This window comes from Onychostoma macrolepis, chromosome 04 (assembly GCF_012432095.1).
Source record: "Onychostoma macrolepis isolate SWU-2019 chromosome 04, ASM1243209v1, whole genome shotgun sequence".
NCBI classification, from domain to species: domain Eukaryota; kingdom Metazoa; phylum Chordata; class Actinopteri; order Cypriniformes; family Cyprinidae; genus Onychostoma; species Onychostoma macrolepis.
Genome location: NC_081158.1, coordinates 27369358 through 27385628, shown reverse-complemented (window position 1 = coordinate 27385628; position 16271 = coordinate 27369358). Strand labels below are relative to the sequence as shown.

Genomic DNA, 16271 nt, shown 5'->3' with positions numbered 1-16271 from the left:
CAAAAATGAAATAATGTCATTATTCATGTTGTTCCAAACCCATAAGACCTTTGTTCATCTTCGGAACACAAAGATGTAAGATAAGATATTTTTGATGAAATCCGAGAGCTTTCTGACCCTGCATAGACAGCAACACAACTGACACGTTCAAGGCCCAGAAAGGTAGTAAAGACATCATTAAAATAGTCCATGTGACATCAGTGGTTCAACCGCAATGTTACGAATTTACGAGAATACTTTTTGTGCGCAAAGAAAACTAAAATAACTTTGTTCAACAATTTCTACTCTTCCATGTAAGTCTTTGATGCGTGTCCATAACAATAAAATTAAGGTTGAACCACAGACAGACTATTTTAACGCTGTGCTTACTACCTTAAACGTGTCAGCTGTGTCGCTGTCTATGGAGGGTCAGAAAGCTCTCGGATTTCATCAAAAATATCTTAATTTGTGTTCCGAAGATGAACAAAGGTCTTATGGGTTTGGAACAACATGAATAATGACATGATTTCATTTCTGGGTGAACTATTCCTTTAAGTCCATAAAGTCTGGGGAAGTCGCTTCATTTTTAAAATACTGCATGTTGGCATTTAGCTTGGTGTTTGCATTTATCTCAATGTTTGCATTGAGAAATATAATTACAATGCATCACATTTTGATCTTTTTTGGTTTACTTTTTGTGCTTTCTCAACAAGCATGAATCACTGACAAAGTAAGTGATGTATATTAATTAACATAAACTTTCCTTGATAAAACATTGGTCAAAGGACACTACAGGAGTAAAATCATGATCAAATCACCCAAAACGGATGCACAAAGACACATAAAGAGGGCCTGTAAACAAACAGGATTGCCATTTTGCATATGGCACCACCAATGAATGAAAACTATGACAGGTGGGCGCTAGCTGAGGAATGTTCTTATGAAGAATAAATATAAAGACATAATTATTGTCATAGCAAGAATGACATTGTGTTTGTCTTCTTTCATGTTGGAAACTACATTTAATAAGTAGGAGTGACATAAAAGCCTAATTAAGATGGACTCGAGCAGCTTGATAAAGGAATGCCATGTAATTTTCTCTGGCTCTTAAGCATGTTCTAGTTCATTTCGCACCCTGTTACACTAATTAACGGCTGAGATCACGACCGCATGAAATTACAGCCAACAAAATCGGCGGCTTAACAAAAGGGATTTTGACAGTTCTTGGACAGTCTGAAGGCAGGTGTGAGCACGACATCAAACAATAATTACGTCTGTCATTGAGAGGCTCGGTACGCGCCGTGCACTGACTCCTCCAAAGCGAAGAAATACGGATGGAGAATTCAAGCATGAAAACCGTAACCCGGTGGTGACAGCTTTCTGTTATCATGCCATCAAATGATTCCCAAAATCCTTCTTTAAAGTAAATCCACATAGTGTGATCAACAAAATGTGAAGTTGTAGAGTGATTTGACAGCTGAGCAGAAGACTGTGAAGTAGACTGGCCTGTGTCAGAAGATACTGATGCATAACCAAAACGCTTTACATTCCTATCAAGAACTGACTGCATTTCAATGCTGCCATCGTGTTGATGCTGTCGATCCCATAATCTCCTCACCAAAGCAGATGGTTTAAACTTTAAATACACAAAAAACATCCGCTGACCAATCCATCTCATTTACTTGAAAATTCAATGGCTGAGGTACTCTGACATTTATTGAGATTAGAGGAAAACTTTGCACGTCAATTGCAATAAGTGGTTGAGGAGTCCATTAAACAGCACAAAATCAAAACATCTTTTGGTGAAGTGTGTCCTTTATGCACCGCTACCATCACCAAATGGATAAATAAAGTAGAAATATATAATAAATATAAGTAATAAAGTTTTTCACAAACACACAAAAATCTGCTATGAAATGATTCTCCTTTTCAGCTAGGGATGCACTATAATGCATAATATGAAAAAACGATTTTAACACTGATAATTTAACACTGTTTTTTTTACACAAATAATAACTTTTAGTACATTTTAATCTTGAAGTGAGCATTAGATATGGGTAAATGTTATCCAAATATTGAAATAAAAGAAAATAGCATGCACAATTAGATATTCTAAACCGGTTAATAAACGATAATATAAAATAAAAATGTTGCCCGATGACAACCGATAAATAAAAAAAAAAAAGATAAATAACCGATAAATAAATAACATTGATAAATACATTTTAAAACTCCATACTTCTTTGTATATATATATATATATATGAAACACTTGAAACAAAAAAAAAATTTGTTTAAATGCATAAAGTTAATTTAGACATCACAGCATTATACTGTATGGTATGAAAAGTGGATATTATTTTTGAGATTCGCTAAAGATTAAAGTGTTAAAGTGTTATTAAATTATTAGTGTTTTTACATAAATAATACATTTAAGTAAGCACTAGATTATACCAAAACAGATTTAAACAAATGTAGTGTAAATGAGCATGCGCAATTAAATATCTAATACTGGCCAATAACCGATAAATAAAAAAATAAAAAAACTAATATCTGCTGATAACCAATAACTGTTGAATCTAAAGTTCAAATACTGTCACATGTGTACTTGAGGACTTACTGCTGGATGCGCTGAAGAGGAAGCGTTAGCAAATCCTCAAGTTTCTGCTGCTTGAACTCAGGCCTGGACTCCTGGAGCTTTTTAAACCGTCTGAAGGCTTTGCTTTTCTTCACCTGAACCTGAGAAGGAAATGAACCATGAATCAAAGATCTGCTTCCATGAAAACAACTTGATACAACAGTAGAGCACATTTGATAATGCTAGCGATAACACTGTTTACCTCCCACCAACAGTATCACCCCCGTAAGATGATGCATGTGGCATGATGTCTATTGAATTGTGCATTCAGTCTCGCTTGTGCCTCAATCTCACTCATGCACAACGAGACATCTCTGTTTTCTTTTATCACAAGCTGTCTTCTGAATAGAGGCAACCCTGGTTACATTATTAAATATACATTCACACAAACTATGTCAGTCTAATGGCAGACAGAGTCTGCATTAGCATAGCAAAATATCACTTAAAATTTGTTTGGAATTGTGCTTCCCTCTGAGAAAAGCATAAGTTGGTGCTACTTTTTTGTGCTAAGTAAATAATAAATAAACATATCAAGTACACAAAACAATCCATCATCTTCAAACGGCGCATACCGTGTACAACACCTGCTCGGCTAACATTTATGGCCGAAGCAGCTGGGGTCTCCCTCTGAGAAACACAGCAACATTAAATCACTGCATGTTGGACATGCTGTGAGAGGAATCCTTTATTTTTTTTGTTATCAACATTTTTATTTATTTTTTATACATAACATCCAAAATAAAAAAAAAAAATAAAAAATAAAAAAAAAAAATAAAAAATAAAAACAACAACAGACACATACTCAATATCTCAAAGTCCAATCAAAGGGAGGGAAAGAGGGAAAGGCAAGAAAAACACAAAAGTCACTCCTTTATACAGTCACGTATATCAAAAAGAAAGCACTGCCAAGCATCGATGGTAGAAGGCTTGGCCCCATTGATTCGTGCTGTTGTACATTCACAAGCCACTATGTGCAGGAGACTACGGATCCAATATGTTTTTCCACACATGTGCGGTGTAAACCAGTTTTGTATTATTGTCTTCTTCGCAGCTGTAAAACCAGCAAACATCATTCTCTTTTGCATTGAGGTTATACAGAGATCAGAATCATCATTAAGAAGACACAAACTTGGATTAACAGACCAATCCATTTGCAATAAGGATGATAAAACCAGGTTTACATGTGTCCATAGACTGATGACGACAGGACATTCCCAAAACATATGCAGAAAAGTACCTGATGATGTAGTATTACATATATGGCAGTTGAGATTCGGTTGTAGTTTCATTTTAAATCTTTTGTAAGGAGTTATGTATGCTCTATGAATGACTTTGAAGTGAATAAGACGATGAGCCAGATTTTTAGATGTTAAACTGAGATTAGACCACACTCTCTCCCAGTCGACAGATAAATTAAGGTCAGATAATTCCCTATTCCAAATAGTTTGAATAGAAAGAGGTTTTGTAACGCAATCAATAATCTTATTATATATTAAAGAAACTGAATCCTTTATTTAGGACAGCCAAAAAATTAAAAATAAAAAAATTCTCAGAATGAATCCTGTCAAATCCTGAAAGCTTTCCACATTTTAAATAATAGCCAAGTCATCAAAACAATATTAAAATTCTATTATTAAAAAAACAAAAAAACAATATAGTTTTAAATAAAAATTAATATATTTTGCCTGAATAAAAAAACATAAAAAATGTAAATCTATTTAATAAGCGAATTTAAGCATTTTAAAATGATAATGTACACCATGAAAAATATATTGATTTTAAGAGTTGCTAAAGATTTGATATTATTTGCATTTTAAAATAATAGGTAAGCCATCAAAACAATATTAAATATCAAAATTCTATTCTTAAAAAATAATATAATTTTAAATAAAATGAATGTATTTTGTCTGAATAAAAAGAACAAAACATTAAAAATTTAAATCTATTTAACAAGTGAATATAAGCATCTCAAAATTATATTGTACAGCATGAAAAGAGCATTCATTTTGAGAGTTGCTAATGATTTAAATTTGTTAGTATTTTTAAAGATTAACCTTTCTATTTATCTATTACAAGATTCCTATTAAACATAGCAGGATATTTTAATATTAAAAAAGAACAGTTATTTTAAATTGTAATAATATTTAATATATTTGATTTTCATCTATATTTGATCAAAAATATATATTTACACCAATAAAAAATAAATAAATAGATAAAAATCCACACTGGCCAATAACTTACATGGTACAGATATATTGTGCATTTCTAAAATAATGAAAAAAACTATTTTAACAGATTAAAGCGTCACATTATATATTATCAAATACGTTCAGTCAAGGTTAAAAAGGTACTAAAAAGGAAATTAAAAATGTCAAATTAACATGTATGAACAACATGTAAAAAGAGTCACTGGTTGAGAAAATGTTGAGATCTTGGTCTAGATTGCTATTCTCTTAATCAGTTTCATGAGACGGTGGACTTTGAAGGACAAACCAGCCATGTTTGAATCATGTGACATGGCGAACACACCAGTCCATGTTCCAGCAATTACAGCCATGTAGGCCTAGCGGAGGAATCAATGCTAACTTAAACAGCTCAGTCTGCAATCAATGAGAACCAGTCAATTGGCCACAGACGTATTCCTCCTCTTAATTAAGACATTAATATCTGTGAGGCTCCAGGCTTCCCCTCAGATAAATAAAACCAGATGTTAGCACGCGGCTTGGGAGAGCTTTGCTGCGAGGCTAACACTAAGGCTAAAACGTATACTCGGTATCAGACACTATTACTAGCATAGCACGAAGCACGTTAATATGCCCCCTCAGTTCACCGCAAGCACACAGAATACAGAAGTTAGCATTAGCCAGGCATGCCAATGATTCTTTAACCACTAACTGATTTGGTCTAACAAGGAATCAGTCATCCGTACACTTGGGTACAGGTGCCTTGCCGAGGGAGGAGCTAATTAGCAAAGAGAGAGACTCCCCATCGCACTTTTTTCCGGCCGACTGATGGAGGCTGCCCACTTAAGTCAGGCGTAATGAGATGGTAGTGTTGGACCTAATGGTACCGCTGGGCTTTGCCTGGAGAGATCTGTTTGCACAGAGTGTCATCCATAAGCCTTAATCAGGTAGGTGACTCCATTTTTTTTCACCGTTCCAAACGTCAATCATTCTGAATGGTGATCTTTGAGTTACTGACCCGACATTGTGTCTTCTCTTCTTTTTTTCCCCCACAAGGTTGAGCCGAGCAATGTGGTAGGGTGAAAAAAGGCTCCATAGATGAGGAATCGTACAATGATTTAATAGGTTTGGACTAATTAGAAGTAGAGCATGACATACTGTCAATCCTGCGCATTACCATAGATCTATAATGAATACATATTCATGATTTCATATCGATAGACGTAGCCACTGGCTTTTGTGTAAGGAGGTGACCTCTATCCAGGTAATAAGGCCATTTGTTTTCATAGCAGGTAAAAAACTTAAACTACCTTCAAATAGCAATTTATAATAAAAAGAGAAGGAACATGACAATCGGTAAAATTTAATATTACCTTTAATTTACAGCCATGTTCATGCAGGCATTACTCAAGGCCGTACAACATAAAGAGTCACACTTGTTAGTATGGTTGTCAATGCCAAATGCTGAACATGTGAACAGAAGTGAAAAGGGGGTCAAGTCTAACATAAGAAACATTAAACTTAACTTACCACAAGGACTTTTTTAGCAGTCTGAATGTTGTCAACGTACACACTGTACAACTGCAGATGAGTGCAAAACTCCTCAAACCCAATGCCAAACCTTCCCAGTTCTAGATGAGTGAGAAGGGTTCTGTTAAAAAAGTAAGAAGTAAAAACATGATTTGCTTTATGCGGTGTAATTTAAGCAGGCTTCATTGAATTTATCATTCCTCAAATGTGCTGTAAAATAAAATAAAAATAAATAATATAAAATAAATGATAAATAATATAAATCATATACAATAAAATAAAAATATTATAAATATAAAATATAAAATATAAATTATATACAATAGAGAAGTAAATATTTTTAATTAGAACACTATATTAATTAATAATTCAATTCATTATATTTAATAATTAATTCAATAACAAAATTAGATAAATCTACAAGTAATAAATATATATTTTTATTTAGAAATACTTTTCAATTTTATAAAAATACAAGCACACACATTAATAAATTAATTAAATAATGCACTTGTTAGTAATTAGTAGTAATAAACAATATTTTATTTTAAAATGTATATATATATATATATATATATATATATATATATATATATATATAGACGTATAGATATACAGATAGATATTTCCATTAATTGTTTTTCTATATAATAAAAATAGATTTTTTAAAAAATGAAAACATTGTAGATTATTTAATGCATTAATGAATGAAATAATACATTTAATATTATAATGAATTCATTATATTCTATTCAACTAAAAAATTTTTTTTTTTTCCTGTCGTGAAATTGCACAATTACATATTAAATCATACTTTCAAAGAACCATCATACTGTGTCAAATCATCAACAATTAAGTACTGTTAACTCAAAAAACAAATAACAGGGCCCACTTTCACGTTACCCTACCCTGCAGTCTTGCCAGCGCACTCCAAACGCAATGATAACCCTGATACTGTTTTGGAAATCAAGGCACTTCTTGTCACAAATAATGAGGGGGGTTAGTTCAGAGGCAAACGTATTTGCGAAAGGAAGTGTTTTTAGTCAGATTTGTGTGGTGTCATGCGAGGGCCCCTCCCTGTGGGTGACATACTTATTTGAGACAAGGGTGCTGAGGCTAGCGCCCAAGGGCAAGCGTGCGGCGCTTTGTAGCGGGAACGCACTCATTGCGAAACCAGGAACAAAACAAGGTGTTCAAGAGGAATGGAAGAGTTGGTGCTCTGGCTGTCAGGCACATTAGGGTGACATGGGTATAATTCAAGGGTGAGGGTGTTGACACTTGTGAGGGAGCTTATTATCCAAACTAGGCGAGGTAGATACCGCTTAGACCAAACAGAAATACAGGTACGGATACACGCACACACTCTCCCTAATGATGTTCCCTGAAACTTTGCGTTTTATACATGCTGGAAGAAGGAGCATTTTGCGGTTGAAGTTGATTTAAATAGATTTTAATGAAGTTGCAAGCCAAGGTAGCCTCTGTTCGTAATCAGGAGATGCTACAGCAGCCGAGAGAGTTCTAACGAGGGCAAAGGGCGGGAAAAATAGTGTTTCCTTTTTCCTCCTCACAGCCAGAGGCTATTATGATAAATATGAAATTACGACTTACATTTTTTATGCTCTTTTTTAGGGCAATTAAATTCTCTGGCCGTCAGGAAGATGACAAAGATAACATTAGCATTCCTCCTGCGTCACGTTAATCTACATTAATTCTTAGCGGTTGCGACATCTGGGCTGGGCACAGACTCAACCAAACAATGGAGGCCTATGTGGCTTCATTTGCGGGAAGCGAGAACCGAGGAATACTAATTATCGTTGATGAATAGTTAGCAGCGACACAAACGCTTGTAAAAACACAAATATGTACAGGACCCAAAAGCATCGTTCGGTTTGTAGGGAGACTCCCTCCTCCCTTCAATAGCGACAAGGACCCTCTTCCTTCATTTCGGATCCCATTTGATCTATTTCCACACCAAATTTACTGTCATTAAGAAACCCCCAAGACGCACTCGTTCAGAATATTTCTCTCTCAAATGCGTTTTTGATTCTGTGCTACTTAAGTGACAGCCCTTTTTAAGTTGGTGATCACTGTTACGGTGCATTCTAGGATAATTGGGTTCTTTCCACTATTGCCTTATTCCCCTCATCAGGTAAACAGTCATAATTCTGATGAATGGCAGCAGTGTGACAATATATTCAAGTTTTGTTTGTTTGTTTGTTTGCTTGTTCAGCAGTGTTTAATGAATTCAGAATGTATTTAAGTCTTTACCAACCCAAGAGTATCATGTGATGTACAAAGAATGAACTTCAAACCAACTGCACGCTATTCTTTTAAACTTAAATATAGCAGACAGATATTTTTACTGTCGCCTTTGAGGCTGCCATCATTTTGAAGGGTTTTATGGAAAACTGGGAATGATTGGTTTGCATTGTCCTCGGGTTATATAATCACTCCAAATATCTCAAAACTCATAAGACTGTATAAAATAAAATAAAAATAATAAAACTACAATTAGTTGAAATAATACATCAGAAATTTAAAATTCAATTCTTTTAAAAGCATAAAAATGTAGAAAACAATTTAAAAAATAATTTTCTCCATAAAATGTACAAATAAAATAAATTAAAATTAAAACAAAAATGTTCTCATCCTCATGTTGTTCCAAACATGCATGACTGGCTTTCTTCCGTGGAACACAAAAGGAGAAGTTTTGAAAAATGTCCAGGCTGCTCTTTTCCATACAATGAAAGAGGAAGGTGGCCAAGGGGCAGTCAAGCTCCACAAAAAAAAAAAAATACCATTAAAGTAGTGCTTCTGATGTTATTCAAGTTTGTGTGAAAAGAGTCCTAAAAGTTATTATTTACCAAAAACATATTGCTATGAAACTGGTAGCTGCGGTCACCATCAGTTTTGGGGGTAACGGATTACAAGTAATCGGATTACTTTTTTTCAAGTAACTAGTAAAGTAATGCATTACTTTCAAATTCACTTTTTCAAATAAGGCTTATTAATTTCACTTTTGGTGTGAAAGGGCCTTTAAAGCTACCAAAAATATAACTTTTGAGATTTTTGTTATTAAAAATAAATAAGCATCAGCTCAGGCGACAAAAAGTAACACAAAAGTAACGTAATGCATTACTTTTCAAAAAGTAACTAAGTAACGGTTACTTTTTTGTAAAGCAATATTGTAATGCATTACTTTTATCAGTAACTTTCACCATTCACTTTCATTGTATGGAAAAGAGCAGCTTGGACAGCCTGCTAAATAGCTCAAATAGATTTTGTAAGACATGAAAAGGAGTAAAAATGTAGGTTAAAATCTATTTTTTTCCCTACTATAAAGTGCACATTGTGTATGATAAAAAAAAAAAAAAAAATCTACGGCTCACCTCCTGTCCTTGTTCTCTGTTTTTCCGTGCTACAACTAGTCCAAGATAAAAAGTGATGATTTCAGCTAAGGATTCAAATAACCTTCAGCAGCCAGCGCAGATATCAACATGCATCTGAAGAAGCTTCCTGATAACGATGTGGTTTTGGAGTACGCGAGCACTTTATTCGTTTTAATCAGTCAGGCACTGCTGTCTGTTCACAGATCTAAATTGAGAGACTGCCATTACGCTTCACCCGGCACTTCAATAACCGATTCTAATGATGATATATGGTAACCGAGCACCGATTTATCCAATACATCGGGCTCTGAAACTCAGCCCTCCATCTTCATTCAGCCACTGTTTGTAGAGAGGCCCGTCAATCAGGCATTGATGGGAGCCTCGGGGACCCACAGTGATTCATTATTCAGACAATTTTATGATTCTCAATCAACAGGCCCTTGATGAGGCCCTCAAAGGCAGTCAGTATTTCCCCTTCCAGTCGTTTGGTAATATGTACACAACAAAACCACCCTGTATTAACTTATACGAAAATTTTGGCCATTTCAGGACTAATGAAATCTCCTCACTAGGTTTTTCCTGTTAGATAACATCTCTCTGAGCTTGTCAGGTAAATTTTCTAAGATTGATCAGGTTGTTAAATATATCAAAGACTGCTCACCTGCACTGAGGAGCAATGATCTCTGTAACGCAAGCTTGAAGGTCTTAATAAAAAGCTGGAAGCGTGTTCGCTTGCAGGCTATTGGACATTAGGAGAGGCATTCTGCTTTTTTAGTTTTGTTTTCAGATGTGGTACATCAAAACACAAAACGCTTCTTGAGAGCTCTGTGCCATAGATAGCCTCAGATAAAATTAACAAGAACAGGCTTCTTGACACCTGTGAGTTAATTTGTTGTTAGTCTGCCCAGCCCGCATGGGCAGATCAATGCCGACTGCTCTTCAGGCCAGTTTTTCTGATGTATTATTTCATCTTCTGCACCTCGTTTCCAGCGGCTCTGGCTTTTCATTTGCTCAAGCTGTCATAAATGCCCCTCAAGCAGAGTGTCTAATCGTCTGTATGCGGAAGAGTCACAGCTGGGTTTCATGACTTAGCATGACCATTCTACCACCGGTAAAAAACAAAGACATTATCAAAGTCATCATGGAATTTCATATTATTGTAGACTATACCAAAGCAAAATTTCGATTTTCTTTTTTTTCCCATCTAATATTTATATTCTATTTAAGCTTTATTTCAGTTACAAAAGACAATTTTTAAAGAATTTTACAATAACAACACTGATGTATTGATATTTATTTTAAGAAAATGTAAAAGTTTCGGCCAAAAAAAAAAAAAAGGACTTGTAATAAAATATTAGATCTAAATTAGTGCTGTCAAAACGATTAATCGCATCCAAAATACAAGTTTTTGTTTACATAATATATGTGTGTGTACTGTGTATTTTTATTATGCATACAGTGGGGAAAAAAATTATTTGATCCCCTGCTGATTTTGTACGTTTGCCCACTGACAAAGAAATGATCAGTCTATAATTTTAATGGTAGGTTTATTTGAACAGTGAGAGACAGAATAACAACAAAAAAATCCTAGTTATAAAATGATTTTGCATTTTAATGAGTGAAATAAGTATTTGACCCCTTCGCAAAACATGACTTAGTACTTGGTGGCAAAACCCTTGTTGGCAATCACAGAGGTCAGACGTTTCTTGTAGTTGGCCACCAGGTTTGCACACATCTCAGGAGGGATTTTGTCCCACTCCTCTTTGCAGATTCTCTCCAAGTCATTAAGGTTTTGAGGCTGACATTTGGCAACTCGAACCTTCAGCTCCCTCCACAGATTTTCTATGGGATAAAGGTCTGGAGACTGGCTAGGCCACTCCAGGACCTTAATGTGCTTCTTCTTGAGCCACTCCTTTGTTGCCTTGGCCGTGTGTTTTGTGTTTTTCAAAGCCCTGGCTGGCTTCAATGCCCTGGCTCTGATGGTACATGGCCCCGTCCATCGTCCCTTTGATGCGGTGCAGTTGTCCTGTCCCCTTAGCAGAAAAAACACCCCCAAAGAATAATGTTTCCAACTCCATGTTTGACGGAGGGGATGGTGTTCTTGGGGTCATAGGCAGCATTCCTCCTCCTCCTCCTCCTCCAAACACGGCGAGTTGAGTTGATGCCAAAGAGCTTGATTTTGGTCTCATCTGACCACAACACACTCACCCAGTTCTCTTCTGAATCATTCAGATGTTCATTGGCAAACTTCAGACGGGCTGTACATGTGCTTTCTTGAGCAGAGGGACCTTGCGGGCACTGCAGGATTTCAGTCCTTCAAGGTGTGTTACCAGTTGTTTTCTTGGTGACTATGGTGCCAGCTGCCTTGAGATCCTCGACAAGATCCTCTCATGTAGTTCTGGGCTGATTCCTCACCATTTTTCATGATCATTGAAACTTCACGAGGTGAGATCTTGCATGGAGCCCCAGTCCGAGGGAGATTGTTATTTTGTTTTTTCTTCCATTTGCGAATAATTGCACCAACTTTTGTCACCTTGTCACCAAGCTGCTTGGCGATGGTCTTGTAGCCCATTCCAGCCTTGTGTAGGTCTACAATCTTGTCCCTGACATCCTTGGACAGCTCTTTGGTCTTGGCCATGGTGGAGAGTTTGGAATCTGATTGATTGATTGCTTCTGTGAACAGGTTTTCTTTTATACAGGTAACAAACTGAGATTAGGAGCACTACCTTTAAGAGAGTGCTCCTAATCTCAGCTCTTTACCTGTATAAAAGACACCTGGGAGCCAGAAATCTTGCTGATTGATAGGGGATCAAATACTTATTTCACTCATTAAAATGCAAATCAATTTATAACTTTTTTGAAATGCGTTTTTCTGGATTTTTTTGTTGTTATTCTGTCTTTCACTGTTCAAATAAACCTACCATTAAAATTATTGACTGATCCTTTCTTTGTCAGTGGGCAAACGTACAAAATCAGCAGGGGATCAAATAATTGATAATTCAAAAAATTATTTTGAAAATATTTGCATGTATTTACACGTATATATTTATATTCATAAAACGTATATTATATTTAAATATATTTAATACATAAACATAAAATTTTTCTTAAATATATACATGCATGTGTGTGTGTGTGTGTATATATATATATATATATATACACATAATAAATATACACAGTACATACACATATACTATGTAAACAAAAACGTTTATTTTGGATGCGATTAATCGTTTGACAGCACTAATGTAAATACAGTTTAACAGAGCTGCTGCTGTCTATGCGGTTAATATTAATCAAGGAATGTTGGTCCCCAAAAAACTGTTTTTAATTATTTTCAGATAAATACAGACTGTTTACTGGTTTCATTACCAGTAAAAAAAAAAAAAAATCCCTAAATAAATAAATGAAATAAATAATAATTTTTGAAAAATTAAAAAAACAAAAAAAAAAACATCTGGTAGGATAAAAAAAAAAAAACCATTATTTTAATTTAATTTTTTAATAATATAAAAATTATTATTGTTATTATATCAATAATATATTTTTAAATATTATTTTGTCTGAATTAAATGGCATTTTTGGTACTGACAATCACAAAACTTCCCATAGAGCATAATGTTAACAATGCCAAGGTTATGAGTTTGTTCTTAAAATACTGACATAAAGCTTGAACCAGCTTTGCATAAAAGCATTTGTCAAAAACATAAGAACAAAAAGTACATTACAACTATTGTCTGTTCCAACTAGTTGTGCAGCGCCGAAGCTATGGAAATCTTTACCTTTGCACATTCGCCAGCTGGATTCAATTTCCCATTTCAAAGCTCAGATAAAAACGTATTTGTTTAGATTAGAATAGCTTTTAATGATTTGCTTGTTTAATGTGTTGTTATAAAATGCAAGCATTATGTTTTGTTTTATATTGTACAGTGTCCTTGAGTGTCTTGAAAGGCGCCTGTAAATAAAAGGTATTATTATTATTATTATTATTATAATAACTACTGAAATGTTGGTATCGTAACGAGATCTTACAGGATAAAATCAGGTCCTGCACTAATGTTTTTCTATTGAATATCCAGTGTTACTCAGAAGTGCAAAAAACCTGACTGCTGCGCAAACTTGAAATGGGTTGCAAATGGTGTTTCATGCTGACTTTAAACCTTGTATTGAATAGCCTGATGCCTATAACTGGCGAATCAGCTACAGTAGTGTTGAAGTCAGGTGGAAAGATCCGTGAGTATCAGTAATGAACGCATGGTAATGAACACTTTCATTAAAAATACATGTTTAAAACATCAGTGATAGCAAACGCTTACTTTTATCAACACATAAGACTTGGAAAACACAAACGGCGGCCATTATGAACAGGCCACCATCACCTCTGATGGTAACCGTGGCAGGATAACGTGAAACACTCTGGAGAAAGTGCAGCTGTAAGCCTAAATCCAGCATCCGCATCGATTCGCAATCCAATTAAAGAGAATAACATAAGATAAGGCACACCAGGCAATCTCCAAGTTCTCAAACTTGATTCTCCTGTTAGACCCCAATTAATACTCCCCTACCCTCTCGTCCTTTTTAAACGGTATCAAAGCCAGCCACCCTCCGCCGTCTCTCTCCCCTGAGCGCGAATATTCACTTAATTATTTAAAGGATACTTACTGGTTTATTAAATGAATGGATTTAATTGAACTGAAGATGCTTTCTCTAATGTCCTGCCTGAGGGTTCCTTTGGCCTTCAAGATCTCCACAAAGTACTGGAGAAAAGGAAGAGACAGGAGGGAGAGAAAATTAAATTTTCAGACGCCACTCGTACATGACTCTTCATCTTACCGAGAGTGTCACCTCTCGTCGCACACCCTTGAGACAAAGCGAGAACAAATCTGTGGAGAACCAAGCATTTTGCAGCAATGACATCTCAATTACCTCCAACGGCTTAATATGAGCCGCATATCTAACACAACTTCACCAGAGGTGGGAGGCAACGTGGTTTGGTTTCTCAAAATAAGTCGTGTTTTAACGGTCAACCGTTTAATTAGCTGCAGCATTCGAAAACAATAAGACCGACGTGTGAGTTCAAATGCCAATTATTTTGATATACAACAAAATACACACAGAAATGGCACGGAAAACTCAGTGATCTTAAAGTAAAACTAATTAGCTGCAAAATAAAAAGCCTTGAACAGGTTATAAACTATGAATTTCAAAAGAATAGCCCTGTGATGGTGTCAAGGACCACTCAATGAATGGAAAACCTTGTGTTGTTGAAACAGTGAATAAAGCTCTCGAAGATAATTAGAATTTCAGATTTGTATTAATTGGGATATGCTGATGATCGACGCATCGCAACAAACACATTTTTCTGTTTCTATGACTAAATCCAGCCCTGACAAGTGATTCTCCATCAGTGTATTGTTTGATATCATACAAGATCAACCAATTCAGCCCATGGGCTTTTGTGCAATGTTGGACCTGTAGAGACTAACCGTGACGACTAGATCCAGCTGTTCGCAGTATCTTTGTTCACTCTGGACTAGCTCGCGGGCCGTGCGGCTCCTCTTCCTCTCCCAGCGGTCCCGCTGCTCCTGAATGCTGCGGATGCCCATGGGGGTGAACGGACTCGGAGCAAAACTCATGACCAACCAGGTGAGGGTGCTGACTCCAGATCAGTGTTACTACCTACAAAACAGAAAATCACTAAACAGACATCAAATTACTGGTTGTTGACCAAAATTAAAAATTTAAATGACGATCTACATGAAATCTACAAATTTATATTTAATATATATCTGAAGTTGAGTTATTAAAAAACTTAACTTTTAACTTTTTCTGATTTGATCAAATTATTTATTATATATTAATTTGTGTGTGTGTGTATAAATACAATATATACACACAATACATTGTAATATTATGCATAATATTTTCACATATAGTAACATTTTATATATAATAAATTTAGTATTTTTAAGAATTCATAATTTGACAATTTAATAATAATTGATAATTGCTTATTATAATTGTTTCATTGTTTATGATACAATTTATAGATTTGTATATAGTTTTAGATTGAACTAATATAAATGGAAAATATTTCAAATATATGAAATAAAATTATTTAGATTATTTTTATTATTTAATTTTTTTTAACCGAGCAAAATTTGAGTTTGCTCATATTCATATTTTAAAATAATTTATAATTTGATATAAAATAAGTGAAGTATGAGTTTTTTCTGATTTCATCAAATTCATTATATATTCATCTTTATGTATAAGAAATTATAATATATTAAATGTAGTTTAACAATGATTTTATTTAATTTGCATCTGCTCATATTAGTATTTTTAATAATTCATAATTTGATAAAATTGTATAATTTTTATTACTTTATTTTCACATATTGTAGTTGATACAACATAGAATTCTATACTTATTGAAATAAAAATAAACAAAAATATGTATACTATTCAATGATTTTAGAGCAGCGCAGCCTCACATCTTTTGTTGACTTCATTAATCAATGATCTTTTTTTTTTAATTTTTAT

The 16271-nt window shown here is 34.6% G+C and overlaps 1 protein-coding gene across 1 annotated transcript in view; it reads right to left on the bottom strand.

Moving 5' to 3' along the window:
• Positions 1-15607, bottom strand: part of arhgef39 (Rho guanine nucleotide exchange factor (GEF) 39) — a 46151-nt gene extending 30544 nt beyond the window's left edge. The window contains 4 exon segments of the mRNA XM_058774092.1: positions 2580-2718; positions 6334-6454; positions 14388-14482; positions 15212-15607. Coding sequence (XP_058630075.1) covers positions 2580-2718; positions 6334-6454; positions 14388-14482; positions 15212-15361 — 505 coding nt within the window. The 5' untranslated portion in view covers positions 15362-15607.
• Between the last annotated feature and the right edge of the window lie 664 nt (positions 15608-16271).